General features: G+C 47.6%; 1 protein-coding gene across 4 annotated transcripts in view; it reads left to right on the plus strand.

Moving 5' to 3' along the window:
* The first annotated feature begins 3874 nt into the window (after nt 1-3874).
* The window catches only part of GNAL (G protein subunit alpha L), a 105093-nt gene continuing 93746 nt past the window's right edge, over nt 3875-15221 (plus strand). For 2 of the 4 annotated variants that reach the window (XM_079783932.1, XM_079783933.1), the window contains exon 1: nt 3875-4566. In XM_079783932.1, coding sequence (XP_079640058.1) covers nt 4203-4566 — 364 coding nt within the window. In that variant the 5' untranslated portion in view covers nt 3875-4202. The remainder of the gene's footprint in view (nt 4567-15221) is intronic. The other 2 variants (XM_079783934.1, XM_079783935.1) reach the window with 1 other exon arrangement.

Below are 15221 nucleotides of genomic sequence, written 5' to 3' on the forward strand. Positions count from 1 at the left end.
CTTCGGCAACCCCCTGAGGTTCTGCCACAGAAAGCTGGAAGGGCTTAGTGAGGCCAGGCAGTGCCAGGGCTGGAGCACTCGTGAGGGCCAGCTTTAACTTCTGGAACGCCTTTTCCTCTACGTCCGTCCGGGAGAGGCGTGGGTTCTTAGCCCCTGTAGCTGAATATAGGGGCTTGGCTGTTTCAGCAAAACCCAGGATCCACAGTCTGCAGCACCCTACGGCCCCCAGGAATTCCCGTACCTGCCGCTTCGTCTTTGGGGTGGGTCTTGAGAGGATGGCCTGAACGCTACTATTTGAGAGGGTCCGCTTACCTTCTTCGATGTTGTATCCTAAGTATGTTACCTTGGTTGAGCAGAGCTGGGCCTTCTTGGCCGATACACGGTACCCAAGTTGATCCAGCGTCACCAGCAGGTCCCGGGTTGCCTGTTGACATCTCTCCCGGTCCCCAGTAGCAAGTAGGAGGTCGTCGACATACTGGAGTAAGGTGACGCCCGGGTGACTATGACGGTACTTCTTTTAAGTCCTGGCTCAGAGCCTCATCAAACAAGGTAGGGGAGTTCTCGAATCCACGATTCAGACCCGGGATCTGCTGAAAGAAAGGTTCTGCGTGGTGTGGCCTCCCTGCACCTGTCTCCCTTCCAGCTTACACCTTAGCAGCGCAGTACTCTTCTTCCTAAATTTCCGTGTCCGTCTCTGCCTGCGACTAAACACTGGACCGCTCCACTCGCTGCTTCCACCGCAGGGCAAGTGCCGGGTCAGCCCCTTCCACTGCCGGAAGCAGACTCCCAGAGCCATAGGGGTCTGTGGCCAAGCTGAGTCAAGGCCGCTCCCCACGGAGTGGGCACAGCTTAAAAACACCTTGTCCTGTCCCATCCCCCGGCCAGCTCACAGCTTTGGAGGAGAGAGGGGGAACTTATGGGCTGCTGCTCAGAAAAGCTGAGGTCTCAGGAGTCTTCTGGGGGTGACTGGGCCCTGACACAAGGGAATGCGTGACTGTGCACCTGCTCAGAGGCAGTGATTTCAAAACTGTCCCGCAGATGAATGGGCAGGGAGCCAGTCAGCTGGCCTTGGCTAAACTCACATATGAGTTCTAGAATGCTTTTAAGATTATTCCTTGCTATTTTCTATATAAGCAATTATGTGATTTGGGGATGCAGACAATTTTACTTTTCCGTTCCAATCTTTCTACTTTCCCTTTGTTGCATTTTGCAATGGCTAGAACTTTACGCGTAACGTTGAAGGAAAATGGTGAGAGCAGACATCATAGCCTCGTGACCAATGTCAGGAAGGATGTTTTCACTGTTTCACCATTATGATGTTAGCTATAGGATTTTAATGAATGTTCCATTATCAGAAGTTTAGTTCTATTCCTGGTTTGCTAAGAGTTGGGTTTGTTTTTTTCATAAACAGATGTTAAATTATTTCAAATGCTTTACTGCATCTATTGAGGTGATTATACATGTTAATGTGGTGAATTACACTGGTTACCAAATGTTAAATCAACCTTACATTTTGGGGATAAATCTCGCTTGATCAGGACATATTTTCCTACATTGTTGGATAATATTTTAAAGCTTTATTGCGTCTACTAGAGGCCCGGTGCATGAAATTCATGCACAGAGGTGTGTGTGTCCCTCAGCCCAGCCTGCACCCTCTCCAATCTGGGACCCCTCGAAGGATGTCTGACTGCCCATTTAGGCCAGATCCCACCAATGACATCCCTCTCACAATCCAGGATTGCTGGCTCCCAACCTCTTGCCTGCCTGATTGCTCCTAACTGCTTCTGCCTGCCAGCCTGATCACCCCCTAAACACTCCCCTGCAGGCCTGATTGCCCCCAACTGCCCTCTCTTGCAGGCCTGGTCCCTCCCAACTGCCCTCCCTTGAAGGCCTGATCGCCCACAACTGCTCTCCTCTGTGTCCACATGGGGGTGGCCATCTTTGACCACATGGGGCAGCCATCTTGTATGTTGGAGTGATGGTCAATTTGCATATTACCTCTTTATTATATAGGATACTTAGGAGTAATATTGGCCTACAATTTCCTGGCTTTATATTTCATATGTCAAATTTTTGTATCAAAAATGTGCTGGCTTCAGGAAAGTCATTGAGTTTTGTTTTTCCTTCCTCTATATTCTGAAAGAGTTTATATAAAACTAGTATTACTATCTTCCTTGTATGTCTTATAGAATTCATCAGTAAAGTCATCTATACCTGGAGTTTTCTTTATGGGGACACTTTTTTGTAGCAATTTGCATTTATATGGCTGAACATAGTTCTACCTTACTAGTGTATAAATTCCACAAAGACCTGTTTCTTTTGTCTCACCCAGTACCAACTAGAATGCCTAGCACATTGTAGGTGCTTGATAAATATTAAATTAATGGATAAATGCAGATGGCTGCATGACTGAACAGTGAAAATGACAGTGATGTTTAATAATTTCTGTTTTCCCAAGTTAGATTTGCTATAATCCTCCTTTAGATTCAAAGATCTAAAAGTACAGCATAATTTTGGCAAAAATTTGGAGATAATGTTAAGTCCAAAACATTATCTATAATAATAAAAGCATAATATGCTAATTAGACCGGACATCCTTCCGGACAAAGCCAGGGTGGCTGCGAAAGCCGAGGGCAGACGCAGGAGGGTGATGGGGGCAGCACCTTCCCCTGATAGGCCGGTTGCCTCCTGCAGAGGGAGGCCAGACTGGGCTTAGGCCCACTCCTGGAAGCCTTCAGTAGGACATCCCTTAAGGGCGCCGGGACTGTGAGAGAGGGCAGGCCGGGCTGAGCGACCCCTTCCACCCCTCTTCCTCCTCCACTCCCCTCCCCCCACTCCCCCACTCCCCCACGCCGCATGAATTTTTGTGCACCGGATCTCTAGTATGGTATAATCGTATGTTATTAACAAGACCTTAAAATGAATATGAATTATGGGTCTCCAATTTCTTTATTTAAAAATTTAATCGAATAGTGTGACTGGTACGAAGTAACTGTGTGACATACTATTTTTCACTAAACAGCCCAATCTCCTTCCTGTATTAATGGGATTTATATTAAATAGATTTAACTTTCCGTCATATTAGTCCAAGTCATTTTGTTTAAAATTAAGGAACACGGTTTATAGCAGAGTTCTTAAAAGCGATTGCAATTTTCATCCGTTGCAAAAGCCGTGTGAGATGATGGACATGACGTGGGAGATAACCGAGGAAGTGGGGGTTTCTGGGGGTTTGTGTCCAGAGGATCGGGAAAGAGGGCACCGGTCTGAACGCATCTCTGCTCTCTGCACCAATCATATTGGAGATTTTAAAAATGGGCTACAGGTGCAGTTTCATATTCCTGTTTTAGCAACTACAAATAATATATGATGATCACAAGTGCTCATTTTCAATTCTTGAGTAAGTATGGTAATTGTTGGCAATGATTTGGAGAATATGGTCGAGGTCAAAGGTATAACAGGGCGGTATGAAGGCGGGGATCAAAACTGCTCGGCCACGTGTGCATGTGACCAAAAGCTTGAAAAGGGAGCGGCCAGGCGCAGAGACATCTGCGGGTGGTACATTCAGGGATGCAAGTTCTTAAAGCTGGTGTCTGTCCCTGCGCCTGCCTTTCGGGTCTTATTTACTACGGTCCCGAGATCAAACCCACGCTGGCTTTTTCTAAGCGCCGCAATGGCAGCCCCGGGTGGCGGCAGCCCCACCACCGCCACTGCCGCATTGTCCGCAGCTGCGCGCCGGGCGCGGGGGGCGGTGTTTACGGTACCGCAGACCCGCACGCGCGGCGCTGAACTCGGCCTTGGGGGCCGGCCCAGGAGGCAGGACTGAGATGCCCCGTCAGCGGTATTTACAGTAACGCGGCCGGCCAAGGCTGCGGTGATTACGGTAACGGGATCGGCTCTTTCGGCCGTATTTACGGTACAGAGAGCCGCTGGGGCAGCGGCATTTACGGTAAGGGGGGCCGGGCTCGGGGACAGCCGTCGGCGGCCGGCTCCGGCGCTGTCAGGTGATCTGCAGCCCAGGCGGCGGCGGCCACCCCTGCGCCCGGCGGACAATGCAAAATGGCCCTCCCGGGCCGTGAGGCGCTGAGGTCCTCGGCCCGGGACCCCCGCGCCCGTGCCCTGGACCCAGGCGCAGCCCCCTCCAGCCCCCGAGCCGAGGGCCCGGCCTGAGTCCCGCGCAGCCGCCCCGCGCCCGCCGCGCCCACATGGGTCTGTGCTACAGTCTGCGGCCGCTGCTCTTCGGGGACCCGGAGGACGCCCCGCGCGCGCCCTCGGAACCGCACACGGAGGGCGCGCGGCCCGGCCCGGCCCCGGCCCCAGCCTCGGCCCCGGCCCCGGCGGCAGGGGGAGCCGTGGCCCGGACCCCGCCCCCTCGGGGCCCCGGCGGGGGCCCGGCCAGCGCGCGGCCCAAGGCCACCCCGAAGAAGGAGTGGAGGCGGCGCCCGGACCCGCTGCGCGCCGAGGAGCGCGAAGCCGAGCGGGAGGCGAGGAAAGTCAGCAGGAACATCGACCGCATGCTCCGCGAGCAGAAGCGGGACCTGCAGCAGACGCACCGGCTGCTGCTGCTGGGTAGGTGCCGTCGGCGCCGGAGCGCCCGGGCGCGCGAGCTCGGGGTGGGGACGCGGGGCGCGGGGGGTAGGGAGAGAGGGGGAACCGGCGCGGCTCCCCGGGCTCTCGCGGCGACATCCGCGCACCGGGGGGCGATGACGTGGGACACAGATCGGTTTGTCAGTCTCAGACCCTGCGCGGAACGATCCTTGCCCTGACAATACTGACTTCAGTGATCCGGCGGAGAGCACCCTTCCCCGAGACTGTGCTCCTCTCTGCACCGTGCGGCGTGGGCCCGCCGCTCCCTTATTACTGATGAATGAGCGCCTCTGGGAATTTCCTCCCCTGGACTGACCTATGGCCTCACTCTGGGATCCACAGGGGTGGCTGGCTCGAGCATCTCACTTCCTGCACCGGTAGAATCATGCTGCTCTTGGAGAACACACAGGAATGGGGGTCTGTAAGCCCCTTTAGCTTCCCCGCAAAGCCCCTATTCCAGTCACAGAAGAACAGCCGAGTTCTGGGTAGGTGTGGCTTGTTCCCTTTGGAGAAATAACTTGAGCTGCTGCGGGGTGGCACTTTCTGTCTCCCTGAATGAGTTCAGCCCTGGAGCCCTGGGAATGTTTGCTCCCTCCGGGAGCGGCACAGCGGGCGTGGTAGGCCCCCCACAGCTGCTCGCTGAGCTCACTGCATGCGAGAAAGTGGGCGCAAAATCACCAGCGTCTTAAAGTATTAAACTCCATGGCCTGTTAGGGTATTCTTAGAGCTTCTAAGTAGCAGGCATTAACAGTCCCTCCACAAGTTAACCGAAAAACGTTTACATGCGCTCCACTGGAGAGTCGAAGAAAAAAATCATGAATTCTGGTGCTACTTGTTGCCTTTTAAATTTTAAGGCAAAAAAAAAAAAATGTGGGCTTTTGGCCCAAATTTTGTGAGATAGATATGAAGAAGGAGAATTATTCAGTTCTGTACTCTGCTGTGTACAGGGAAAGACCTATTCCATGATTTGAGTAAGATCCCTGCTTATAAATAAATGTGGCTTTTATTTAAGATCTAGAAAACAGGTCTTCAGTTTGAAAAGTCTCTCCCACAGCAAGACGTTATGATTAAAACAAAGCAAACCTAGCTGCTGTATCCTGATGAAATACCTGAATTCTAAGATAAAATTAATTGGGGGGGGGGGACAAAAAATAAACAAGCAGGTTGCCTGAAAAGGGGAGCAGATCCGATCAGAAGCAGAGCTCTCATCCGCAGTGCTAACTTCTAGAATGTGACAGAGCAGTGTTCTCAGAGGTCTGGAAATACAGAATTATCATCCTAGAATCTCATACCTCAGTGAACCCCTGTTTGTGTGTGAGGGTAAAATAGATTTTCAGATATCCCTGCCCACATATTTTTCTGGAAATAAATTAATTGAAAATTATTCCGGCCAAATTTTTTTAAATGCATCAGATTAAAATGACTCAAATAGGAGAGGATTGTGGCCTCAAGAAACAAGAGAATAAAGTAAAGAAGGTCTAGAGTTGTGGTGACGTAATGTTGTTTTAATGTGATTGTGCAGTGAGCAGGTGTTTTAAAAAAGAAAAAGGAAATGTGAAGCAGAAGATGCCATATATATATATATATATATATATATATATATATATATATATATAATAAAAGGGTAATATGCTAATTAGACTGAACGTCCTTCAGGCGTCATTCCGGACGAAGCCGGGGCCGGCCCAGGTCCCAGGAGCCTGCCAGCTGTGGCCAGAGCAAAGCCCGGTCCCGGGTGCCGGAGGGAAGGCGGTGCCAGCAGCCGGGGGAAGGAAGGCCTATTCTTGCACAAATTTTTGTGCATCGGGCCTCTAGTATATATATAATTCTGTGAAAGCAAACTGGGGCATCCGATCTAAAGAATGGACTGGTGGGCCCTGTTGGGGAAGCTTAGTAGGTTAGAGCGTCGTCCTGATATGCCAAGGTTGTGGATTCATTCCTCGTCAGGGCACATACAAGAAGCAACCAATGAATGCATAAATAAGTGGAACAACAAATCATCCTTCCTCTCTCCCTCTCCCTGTCTCCCCCTCCTTCCCTCCCTCTCTCTAAAAATCAATCAATAAAATTACATTTAAAAAAAGAATGGACCAGTGAGTTCCAAAGAGCCAACTTCTTATAACACATGTTGAAAGACTCTCCTTTTTAAAGACACCTTATAGCCTAATATAGCTTGTATATCGACAACATAGCTGAAATGACAATGAATCAAATGGCTCACACTTTGGGGGGGAATTGTATCTTCCACCCAATGACATCATCGGTAAAACACATACGGTTATATCAGGTGGACATTATTTATTAGCTTTTGTACTTGCTTAAAATTAAACACAGAAAGGTTCTTGGTTGTTGTTAGGATTTAGAACAGGTCTAGCTGCAAATCTCTGAATCAGAAGCCTGATTTACAGACCTTAAGTGCTTGCTTCTGATGCTATCTTGATCACTGATCCCATTCACTCATTTATCTGGAAATGTGCACGGGGGACAGACAGCTCACAGGTTCAGGAAGGACAGACTTGCTTCAAGGTCCCTCCTTACTCCATGCCCATTAGGCTTAGACTAGTCCCATCTTCCAAGCTGGTGTCTCCTCCAGGAGACCCGCCTCGCGTCCTCCAGGAGGAATGTATGTTTAATTCCCTGGTAACCATGTTGCATTCTATGTGCACCTCTCGTATAGCACTTTGTTACCATCTGTATGGCTTCGGGGTGCTTTCTTGGGCTCTGACTCCTCCGTGGGTCCATCCTCATCACTTTCGCTTTGTTTCCTACACAGGACTGAGACCTGTGTCCCCCACACGGTGCCAAGAGAGGGCTGAGCCACGGGGGCAGTGAGGTCTTCATGGCGAGAGGAGTGCGGTCCCATTTTAACTTGCAGATGGAGCGTTCTTTCAGCATGGGGTGGCTGCTAAAGCCCCCTAGCTTGGAGATAAGATGCAAGTTCCAGTTAGAAAGGCAGCCGGTTCAGATGGGATCGTGAAGTCGGAACTAGAGCGGTGCAGTAGGAATGGGGAGGGAATAAGCTTGGAGAAATGGCGGGCCAGTGCATGTGGAGGGGAGAGCCTGGGGCGGAATTCTCAGACAGCTCTCACATCTGGAGCATGCGTTGTATGTTGGTCAGCTTCAGCTGCCATAACAAAATGCCACAGTCTGAGTGCCTTAAACAAGACATTTCTTTTCTCCCGGTTCTGAAGACTTTTAAGTCCAAGATTGAGGTCTAGGGGCATTGGTTTCTGGTGATGCCTCTCTTGACACAATTCGGTCCAGAACTCATAGAAGAGACTGTATGCTCTGTTCTAAAAGGGGCAGTGCGTCCTCGCTTCATCCCATTGTTGCCTTGTGAGAATGCAGGCCCAGTGTTGTCAGGTCTTCTGAATTTCCAAAATAAGATGGAAATGCCCATTTTCACTTGAAACCTTCTTATTCTTAAGCATTGACTCAAGCTACTGAAACACAATCTATGTGACTGATGCAGTCCAACAGGCCGCATCTTATTCTGATCTGTCTTAACACATTGCAAACCAGTAGTTTCATTGCTAGCTTTACCTGTGGCCAGATAAGTTTCTATTGAACGAGTACAAGAAACGTTTTACATAAATGTTAAAGGCACGCTTTAAAATTAAATACCCATTGCATTTTGAAGTTATTTATTACATGTTCTTGCAAGCTAATATCTTTTTAAAGTATGATACTTTGTAAAACGCTGTGTAACATGAAGCGAAAATTCTCGTGATCCGTCCGCAATGTGTGAAGCCACACAGACATTGCTTCGGGCTCGGGCTGTGTGCTGAGCTCCAGGGACAGCAGCCCTGGGTCAGCGACAATTAAAAGCACCATTGACAAGGCTGGGTGTGAGATCAAAATATTTATCCAAACACAGATTGTAAGCAAAGCTACATTCATCAGTCTTTAAGTGAATTTTCTGCCACTGAGCTCATAGTAGATGCCATTGATTTTTCTTCCACATCTTTTGTTGACTATGATGTCAATTCCCTGTTCACCACTTTCCAATTGGGGAAAAGTCATCATGCGCCACCTAACTATTCATTTGATATTATCCTTTTCCCAGATCATTCAAATTTAAAATGCCAATTGTGTGTAGGGTTTGTGTTTTTTTGCTTTATTCAGTTATTTTCTGTTGTTTATTTGTGTGTTTGGTACTTCTCTGCCATCAATGCATGTTTTGAAAAAGAAGAAATCTGTTTGGAACAGACACTGCTTTTTTTCTGTACTAGGCTATTAGTATACAAGGTGAGGCAAAAGTAGGTTTACAACTGTTCATAGGGAAAATAATAATTAATAAAAATACAAGAATAAACTGTGCCCTGGCCACTGTACCCTGGCTCAGTGCTGGAGCATCGGTCCATGCACCAAAGGGTCCAGGACTTGATTCCCAGTCAATGGCATGTACCCTAGGTTGCAGGTTACCCAGCCCCAGTTGGGGTGCATGTGGGAGGCAGCCAGTCAGTGTGCCTCTCTCACATCAATCTTTCTCTCTCTCTCCCCCACTCCCTTCTACTCTCTCTCTCAAAATCAATGGAAAAAATATCCTAGAGTGAGGACTAACAACAACAACAACAAAAATCAACTGCATTTTGTGTACTCACAACTGTAAACCTACTTTTGCCCCATCCTGTAAAACAGAATGCTGGCATGGCCTTCATTTGTGTCTTCAGTTTCTCTAAGAGGAAGTTCTTGGTACAGTCACACAGAAAGAAAGAAAGAAAGAAAGAAAGAAAGAAAGAAAGAAAGAAAGAAAGAAAGAAAGAAAGAAAGAAAGAAAGAAAGAAAGAAAGAAAAGATATTCTCCACTGTGAGGTTTTGAACACTTTATTTTGTTTTATTTTTCAATTTTCTTTGTCTTTTTTTCTGAATGGCAGTGCATTCAGTCACCAGGGCAGTCGTTTTTGAGGCGAGCACATCCCCATCAATCTGCTGCCCTCGTCGGCCACAGCCTGCTGTAGCATCATGGCCGTTCAAATGCGTAGAAATCCCAGGCACTCTGGCCGAGCGGTAGTTTTTCTAGAGTCACAGAAGCATCGCACTTCCTCCCAGCCTTGGAAGAGGATGCAGTGTGGTGGTTGTGTTTTAGTCAAAACTCCTGCGTCACTCTGTGGCATATACTATTATACAGTTTCATAGACTTGAAGCTGCCTTTGTTTCCATGAAGCCAGATTTCATCCCAGGAATTCAGGTTGCTCTTTGACCCGTCAGAACATCGAAAGTTCAGAGCCCTATTCAAAGCTGCTCTCTTTGACTTGTCTCTTAGTCAGCTCAGCGTGGCTTAAACAACAGACATTCACTGTCTCACAGCTCTGGAGACTGGAAAGTCTAAGATCGAAGACAGCCACCTTTTCATGTGTCCTCACATAGTAGGGAGAGAGAGCTCTGGTCTCTCATTGTTATTAGGACATCACTCCTTAGGATTGGGGAGGCCAATCATAATCGGAGGGCCAATCATAAGGAGGCCCCACCCTTATGGCCTCGTTTAATTTGAACTACCTCCCAAAGACCCTGTCTCCAAATACAGTCACATTGGGGATCAGCACTTCAACATGAGTTTTGAGGGGACACCATTCAGTCCCTAGCACTTGCAAGCTCATTTACGTTTATACCGATGATTAGTACTCGCCCTGAAAATGGGCTCAAGCTGGATGTCAGCTTTTGGTGGTTAAGGTGTCACTGGAATATATGACCATTTTATCAATACACAGAATTTGGGGATATATTTATGGCCCAGTAAAAGATGCACAGGAGCATGGTGGTTAAGAACATGAATGGGCCCTAACTGGTTTGGCTCAGTGGATAGAGCGTCGGCCTGCGGACTGAAGGGTCCCAGGTTCAATTCCGGTCAAGGGCATGTACCTTAGTTGCGGGCACATCCCCAGTGGGGGGTGTGCAGGAGGCAGCTGATCAATGTTTCTCTCTCACCGATGTTCCTAACTATCCATCCCTCTCCCTTCCTCTCTGTAAAAATCAATAAAATATATATTTTTTAAAAAGAACACAAATGGCATTGGAGTCAGGTAGACTTTGTTTGAAATGCCAGCACCCCCATTTACCAGCTATGTGAACGTAAGTAAACCTTTCTGAGCTTCAGTTTCTGTGTCATCATAACCCTGGAGCCTCGTGCTTACTGAAAGGATTAAGTGAAATGAATGAAATAATGCATATAAATTTACTTAACATAGAGATTAGCACATGGAAACCACTCAATAAATTGGTATGATCTCTGAATCCTATATTCAGCTAAACCAGTTCTCACTGTGATACCAATACTCCGAATTGTAACTAAATGGTAACATGAGGTCACACAATCAAAAAAAAACAACAAAAAACTAATCCTGTTCCAAACTGAAACAAACTCTTTAACTGCAATAGAGAAGAGAACTAGACCCTTATCAGCTAAAGCACTGACTCTAATTATGTTCTGGAGTCAGGTGAAAACTGTCCCCTATCATTTTAAAATTCTCTTACTAAGAATGAACAGGCAAAGCCCGGGGAATCTGGGGGGCAGTGAAACTACTCTGGATTATACTACAATGGTAGATGCATGTCTTTACACATTTGTCCAGACCCACAGAATGTACAGCACCGGGAGTGACCAGGATGTAAACTGTAAACTCTGGGTGATGATGATGTGCCAATGTAGGGTCGTCGATGGTAACAAATGTACCACTCTGGTTGGGGAAGTTGATAGTAGGAGTGCATGGAAGTGGGGGCCTGGAGTAGATGGAAAATCTCTGTACCTTCTGCTCAGTTTTACTGTGACCCTAAAAATGCTGTAAAAAATTAAGTCTATTTTTTAATCCCTTGCTCTAAGGTCCCACTTAACGCAAACAAAAGGAGGCCCACTCGGTACTTTTCAATAGTTGCATCAAAATTCTGCATCTGGGGAAAGCCCATTTGTTCAAAGGCCAAATGTGCCCTAATTGACTTATGCGACCTTCCTGTGGATTATGGGTATCCTTCTGTGTGTGTGTGTGTGTGTGTGTGTGTGTGTGTGTGTGTGTGTGTGTGTTAGTATAGTTTTCATTGTACAAAGAAATTCAGTGTGGCCCTGGCCAGGTAACTCAGTTCTTGAAACATTGTCCTGTTACACCAAGATTTCTGGTTCCATTGCCGATCAGGGCACAAACAATAAGCAACCAATTAATGCATAAATAAGTGGAACAACAAATCTCTCTCCCTCTCTTCCTCTCTCCCTCTCCCTCCCCCTCTCTCTAAAATTATAAATTTTAAAGAAAAAGAAATTTAGTGTGCTGAAAAGAACCAGTAAAATGCCATGGAATAAACCAGCCGTTTAATGTCTTTCTTCCCTTCCTGTACCAGTAAGGGGCAGTTCCATAAATCCTTACCTCGGAAATTACTTTAACTAATACTTTATTTGAGAATTACATTTTAATGGAACAACATACTGAACATCAACTATTGATAAGTGCTGCGTACAACTAAAAAGCATGCAGGGATACAGTGAGTCTGAAGACTTTGCCGTGCCTAATGGAGAATGTTTATTCAATATTCAGATCCACTTCCCTCTTGTGGTCTAATGGTATTTTCTCAGAAGAAACCGCTCCCATTTGGGCTTGGATGGAGTGCTGATGCTGTAATGGGGCGAGGGGGAGCCATGCTGATGGGCGCCCAGGGTGCAGAGCACTGGCGTGTGCCCGGCCCGTGGCCCGCTGTGCATCCTGCAGAACAGTGAGCAGGGGCCCAGCGGAAGGGGCTTTGGCGTCTCGTAACAGTTCTGAGCTGGACAGCTCAAGTGAGCGCTTGAAATTGTTCCTAACTGGTATTTGTTCTTGCGCCAAACCTCAAAGTTGCTTTTTTAGAAACATTTATTTAATATATTCTAAAATTATTTGAGCTTAATTTCCAGCATTAATCTTTATTGATTCCTTCATGTTTTTATTGTTTTTCCTTACAATGGTGAAACAGACAAAAACATAGATATTTTGTCCCTTAGCCATGTGAGAAAATGAAAATATTCCTGGGTTCCTGTCTTAGACGGCGATTTCACGATGCATAATGCCAATCAATATTGAAAGCTACAGACACGTGCATTTTGAAGGCAGATCGTTTCCTTGGGAGCCCAGGGATGAAGGACCGATTCCTCTCCTGGGAGGAATCAGAGGCATCGCTTGAAGCTCTCAGAGTTGGAACACATTGGCATAGGTCCGTGGTCGGCAAACTGCGGCTCCAGAGTAACTGTATCCCTGCATGCCGACCACTGGTAGACTAAATGTTACCGTGCAGTTGGAAGCTGTGAGGATTAGGCAGTTGTGGCATATTGTGTGCAAAGAGGTAAAGGGTAGTATATGACAGTGGTCGGCAAACTCATTAGTCAACAGAGCGGCAAACCGCGGCTCGCGAGCCGAAGTTTGCCGACCACTGGCCTAGGTGGACCACGAGGTGGGTAAAGTATCATTGAGAAATGTCAGAACCACTGAGGGGGAAATGGAATTTTTTATTTGCCATTTGTTTGGTCTTTGTGTTCGTAATTTGGTGTTTGCCGACAAACAGGACATTTAAACCATATTTCTAAAATCCTGGCAACGACCTTCAGGTGTGATGTTTGTGGGATCGCAGATTCCTGGTTCTGTTGACCATCTCATCCTCTAACTAACCCAGAGGAATGACACATTTTCCCTGAGCGGCTGGACAGAAAGCACGCCTCTCTGTCGGAAGCCGGAAGCGGAAGCCGGTGGTTTTAAGCCTCTTGTTGACCCAGCTGATTGTTTGCCCCTCCCCCCCTTTTCCTTAGATGGGGTGCCACCCGTAACTGCCATGTCAGGGGCTCTTTCTCTGTCTCTCTCTGTGTCCCTCTCTTTTTGTACCTCTCCCCCTCTGCCTGGAAGACTTCTCTTTCCATTTTCCTGCACCAACTCCATCTTATTCTCCACATCTCAGCTCACTTGTCACTTTCTCTTCGAGAGGCCTTACTTGATGCCCATTTTATTCTTTCCCCGGGTAACTGCCTCTTTGCTTCATGGAACTTAACATATTTTACAATCATATCTTCATTCCTGTGTTTGCTTAGTGTCTGAATCCAGTGGGCTCCTGCATCCAAGGGCCTCATCCTTCGTGTTTTCCGCTCGGTCACCAGGGTCCTGCGTGGCTCGTGAAGGAAAGTTTTTCCACAAATAAATTAATGTCACAATGAGATCAGAATGGTGATAAGCAAGGTGGGTCCTCAGCACCAAGTGTACATGCTGGGGGTGCCCACCCTGCCCCTTTGTGTCCCAGCAGGTGAGTGCTCTAGATCAAGGGTGCAGGGTTAAGGTGGCAAACTCTTTTTGTGGAGGTTACTTGGTTTTGTGTATTTTTTTTTATTGAAGTATAATTGACATATAACTTTCTATTATATTCAGGTGCACAGCATAATGCTTCAATATTTGTACATATTGAAAAATGATCACCTCAGTAAGTTTAGTTAACATTCATCACCACACATAGTTACAAAAAAATTTTTTTTCTTGTGATAAGAATTTTTAAGTTTACTCTCTTAGCAACTTTCCAATATACAATTTAGCATTGCTAACCGTGGTCACTATGCTGTACATTACATACTCAGGACTTGTTTCTTTTATAACTGGAAGTTTTGACCCTGACCCTCTTCTCATGAGCCACTCCCCTGTGAACCCACCAGACATCCTCTCTGTGCCCTCTGCTTGCTGCTCCTCAGCCTCACCTGGTCCTCTGCCCCTGGGACCTGCCCCCACATCCCTCGATGGCCAGGCCCTCCCAATACTGTGAAGGCCACGTTGAGTGTCATCTCCTCTTTGAAATCCGTCATGATCCCTCTCTTGGAGGTCTCTTCTCACCTTATATATACTTCCCATATAACACCTTTCTATCTTTTGTTTTTTCTTTTAATCTTTTATTTTTCACAAATAATGGAAATTTAAATTGGGAATTAAGTTGCACTTATTTCCATTTTAGCATTTTAATCTTTGAAAATAACCTAGCCATGGGCAAGGTGTATCTGAAAGCTTCAACAATAGCAAACCATAATGGAAAACCTGTCAGCTTTGAAATATAAACTGACTAGTGGCCTGGTGCACGAAATTTGTGCATGGGGGTGGGGGTTTTTAGCCCAGCCTGCACCCTCTCCAATCTGGGACCCCTCAGGGGATGTCTGACTGCCAGTTTAGGCCCGATACCTGTGGGATCGGGCCTAAACCGGCATTCAGACATCCCTCTCACAGTTTGGGACTGCTGGCTCCTAACCACTCACCTGCCTGCTGGCCTGCTCACCCCCAACTGGCCCCCCTTGCCAGCCTGATCACCCCCAACTGCCCCCCCTCTGCCGGCCTGCTCACCCCCAACTGCCCACCTTGCCAGCCTGATTGTCCCCAATTGCCCCCCACTGCCAGCCTGCTCACCCCAAACTGTCCCCCTCTGCCCGTCTGCTCACCCCAACTGGCCCCCCTGCCAGCCTGCTTGCCCCCAGCTGCCCCCCTCCCACCAGCCTGATCACTCCCAACTGCCCTCTCCTACCACCTCTGCCTCAGCCCCACCACCATGGCTTTGTCCGGAAGGTCTCCTGGTCTAATTAGCATATTACCCTTTTATTAGTATAGATGGTTTGACTTCCAGAAAGCTTTGCCCATTATACTCTTTCTCTTGTTCTTCCTTCC

This window comes from Cnephaeus nilssonii, assembly GCF_951640355.1.
Source record: "Cnephaeus nilssonii genome assembly, chromosome: 11".
NCBI classification, from domain to species: Eukaryota; Metazoa; Chordata; class Mammalia; order Chiroptera; family Vespertilionidae; genus Cnephaeus; species Cnephaeus nilssonii.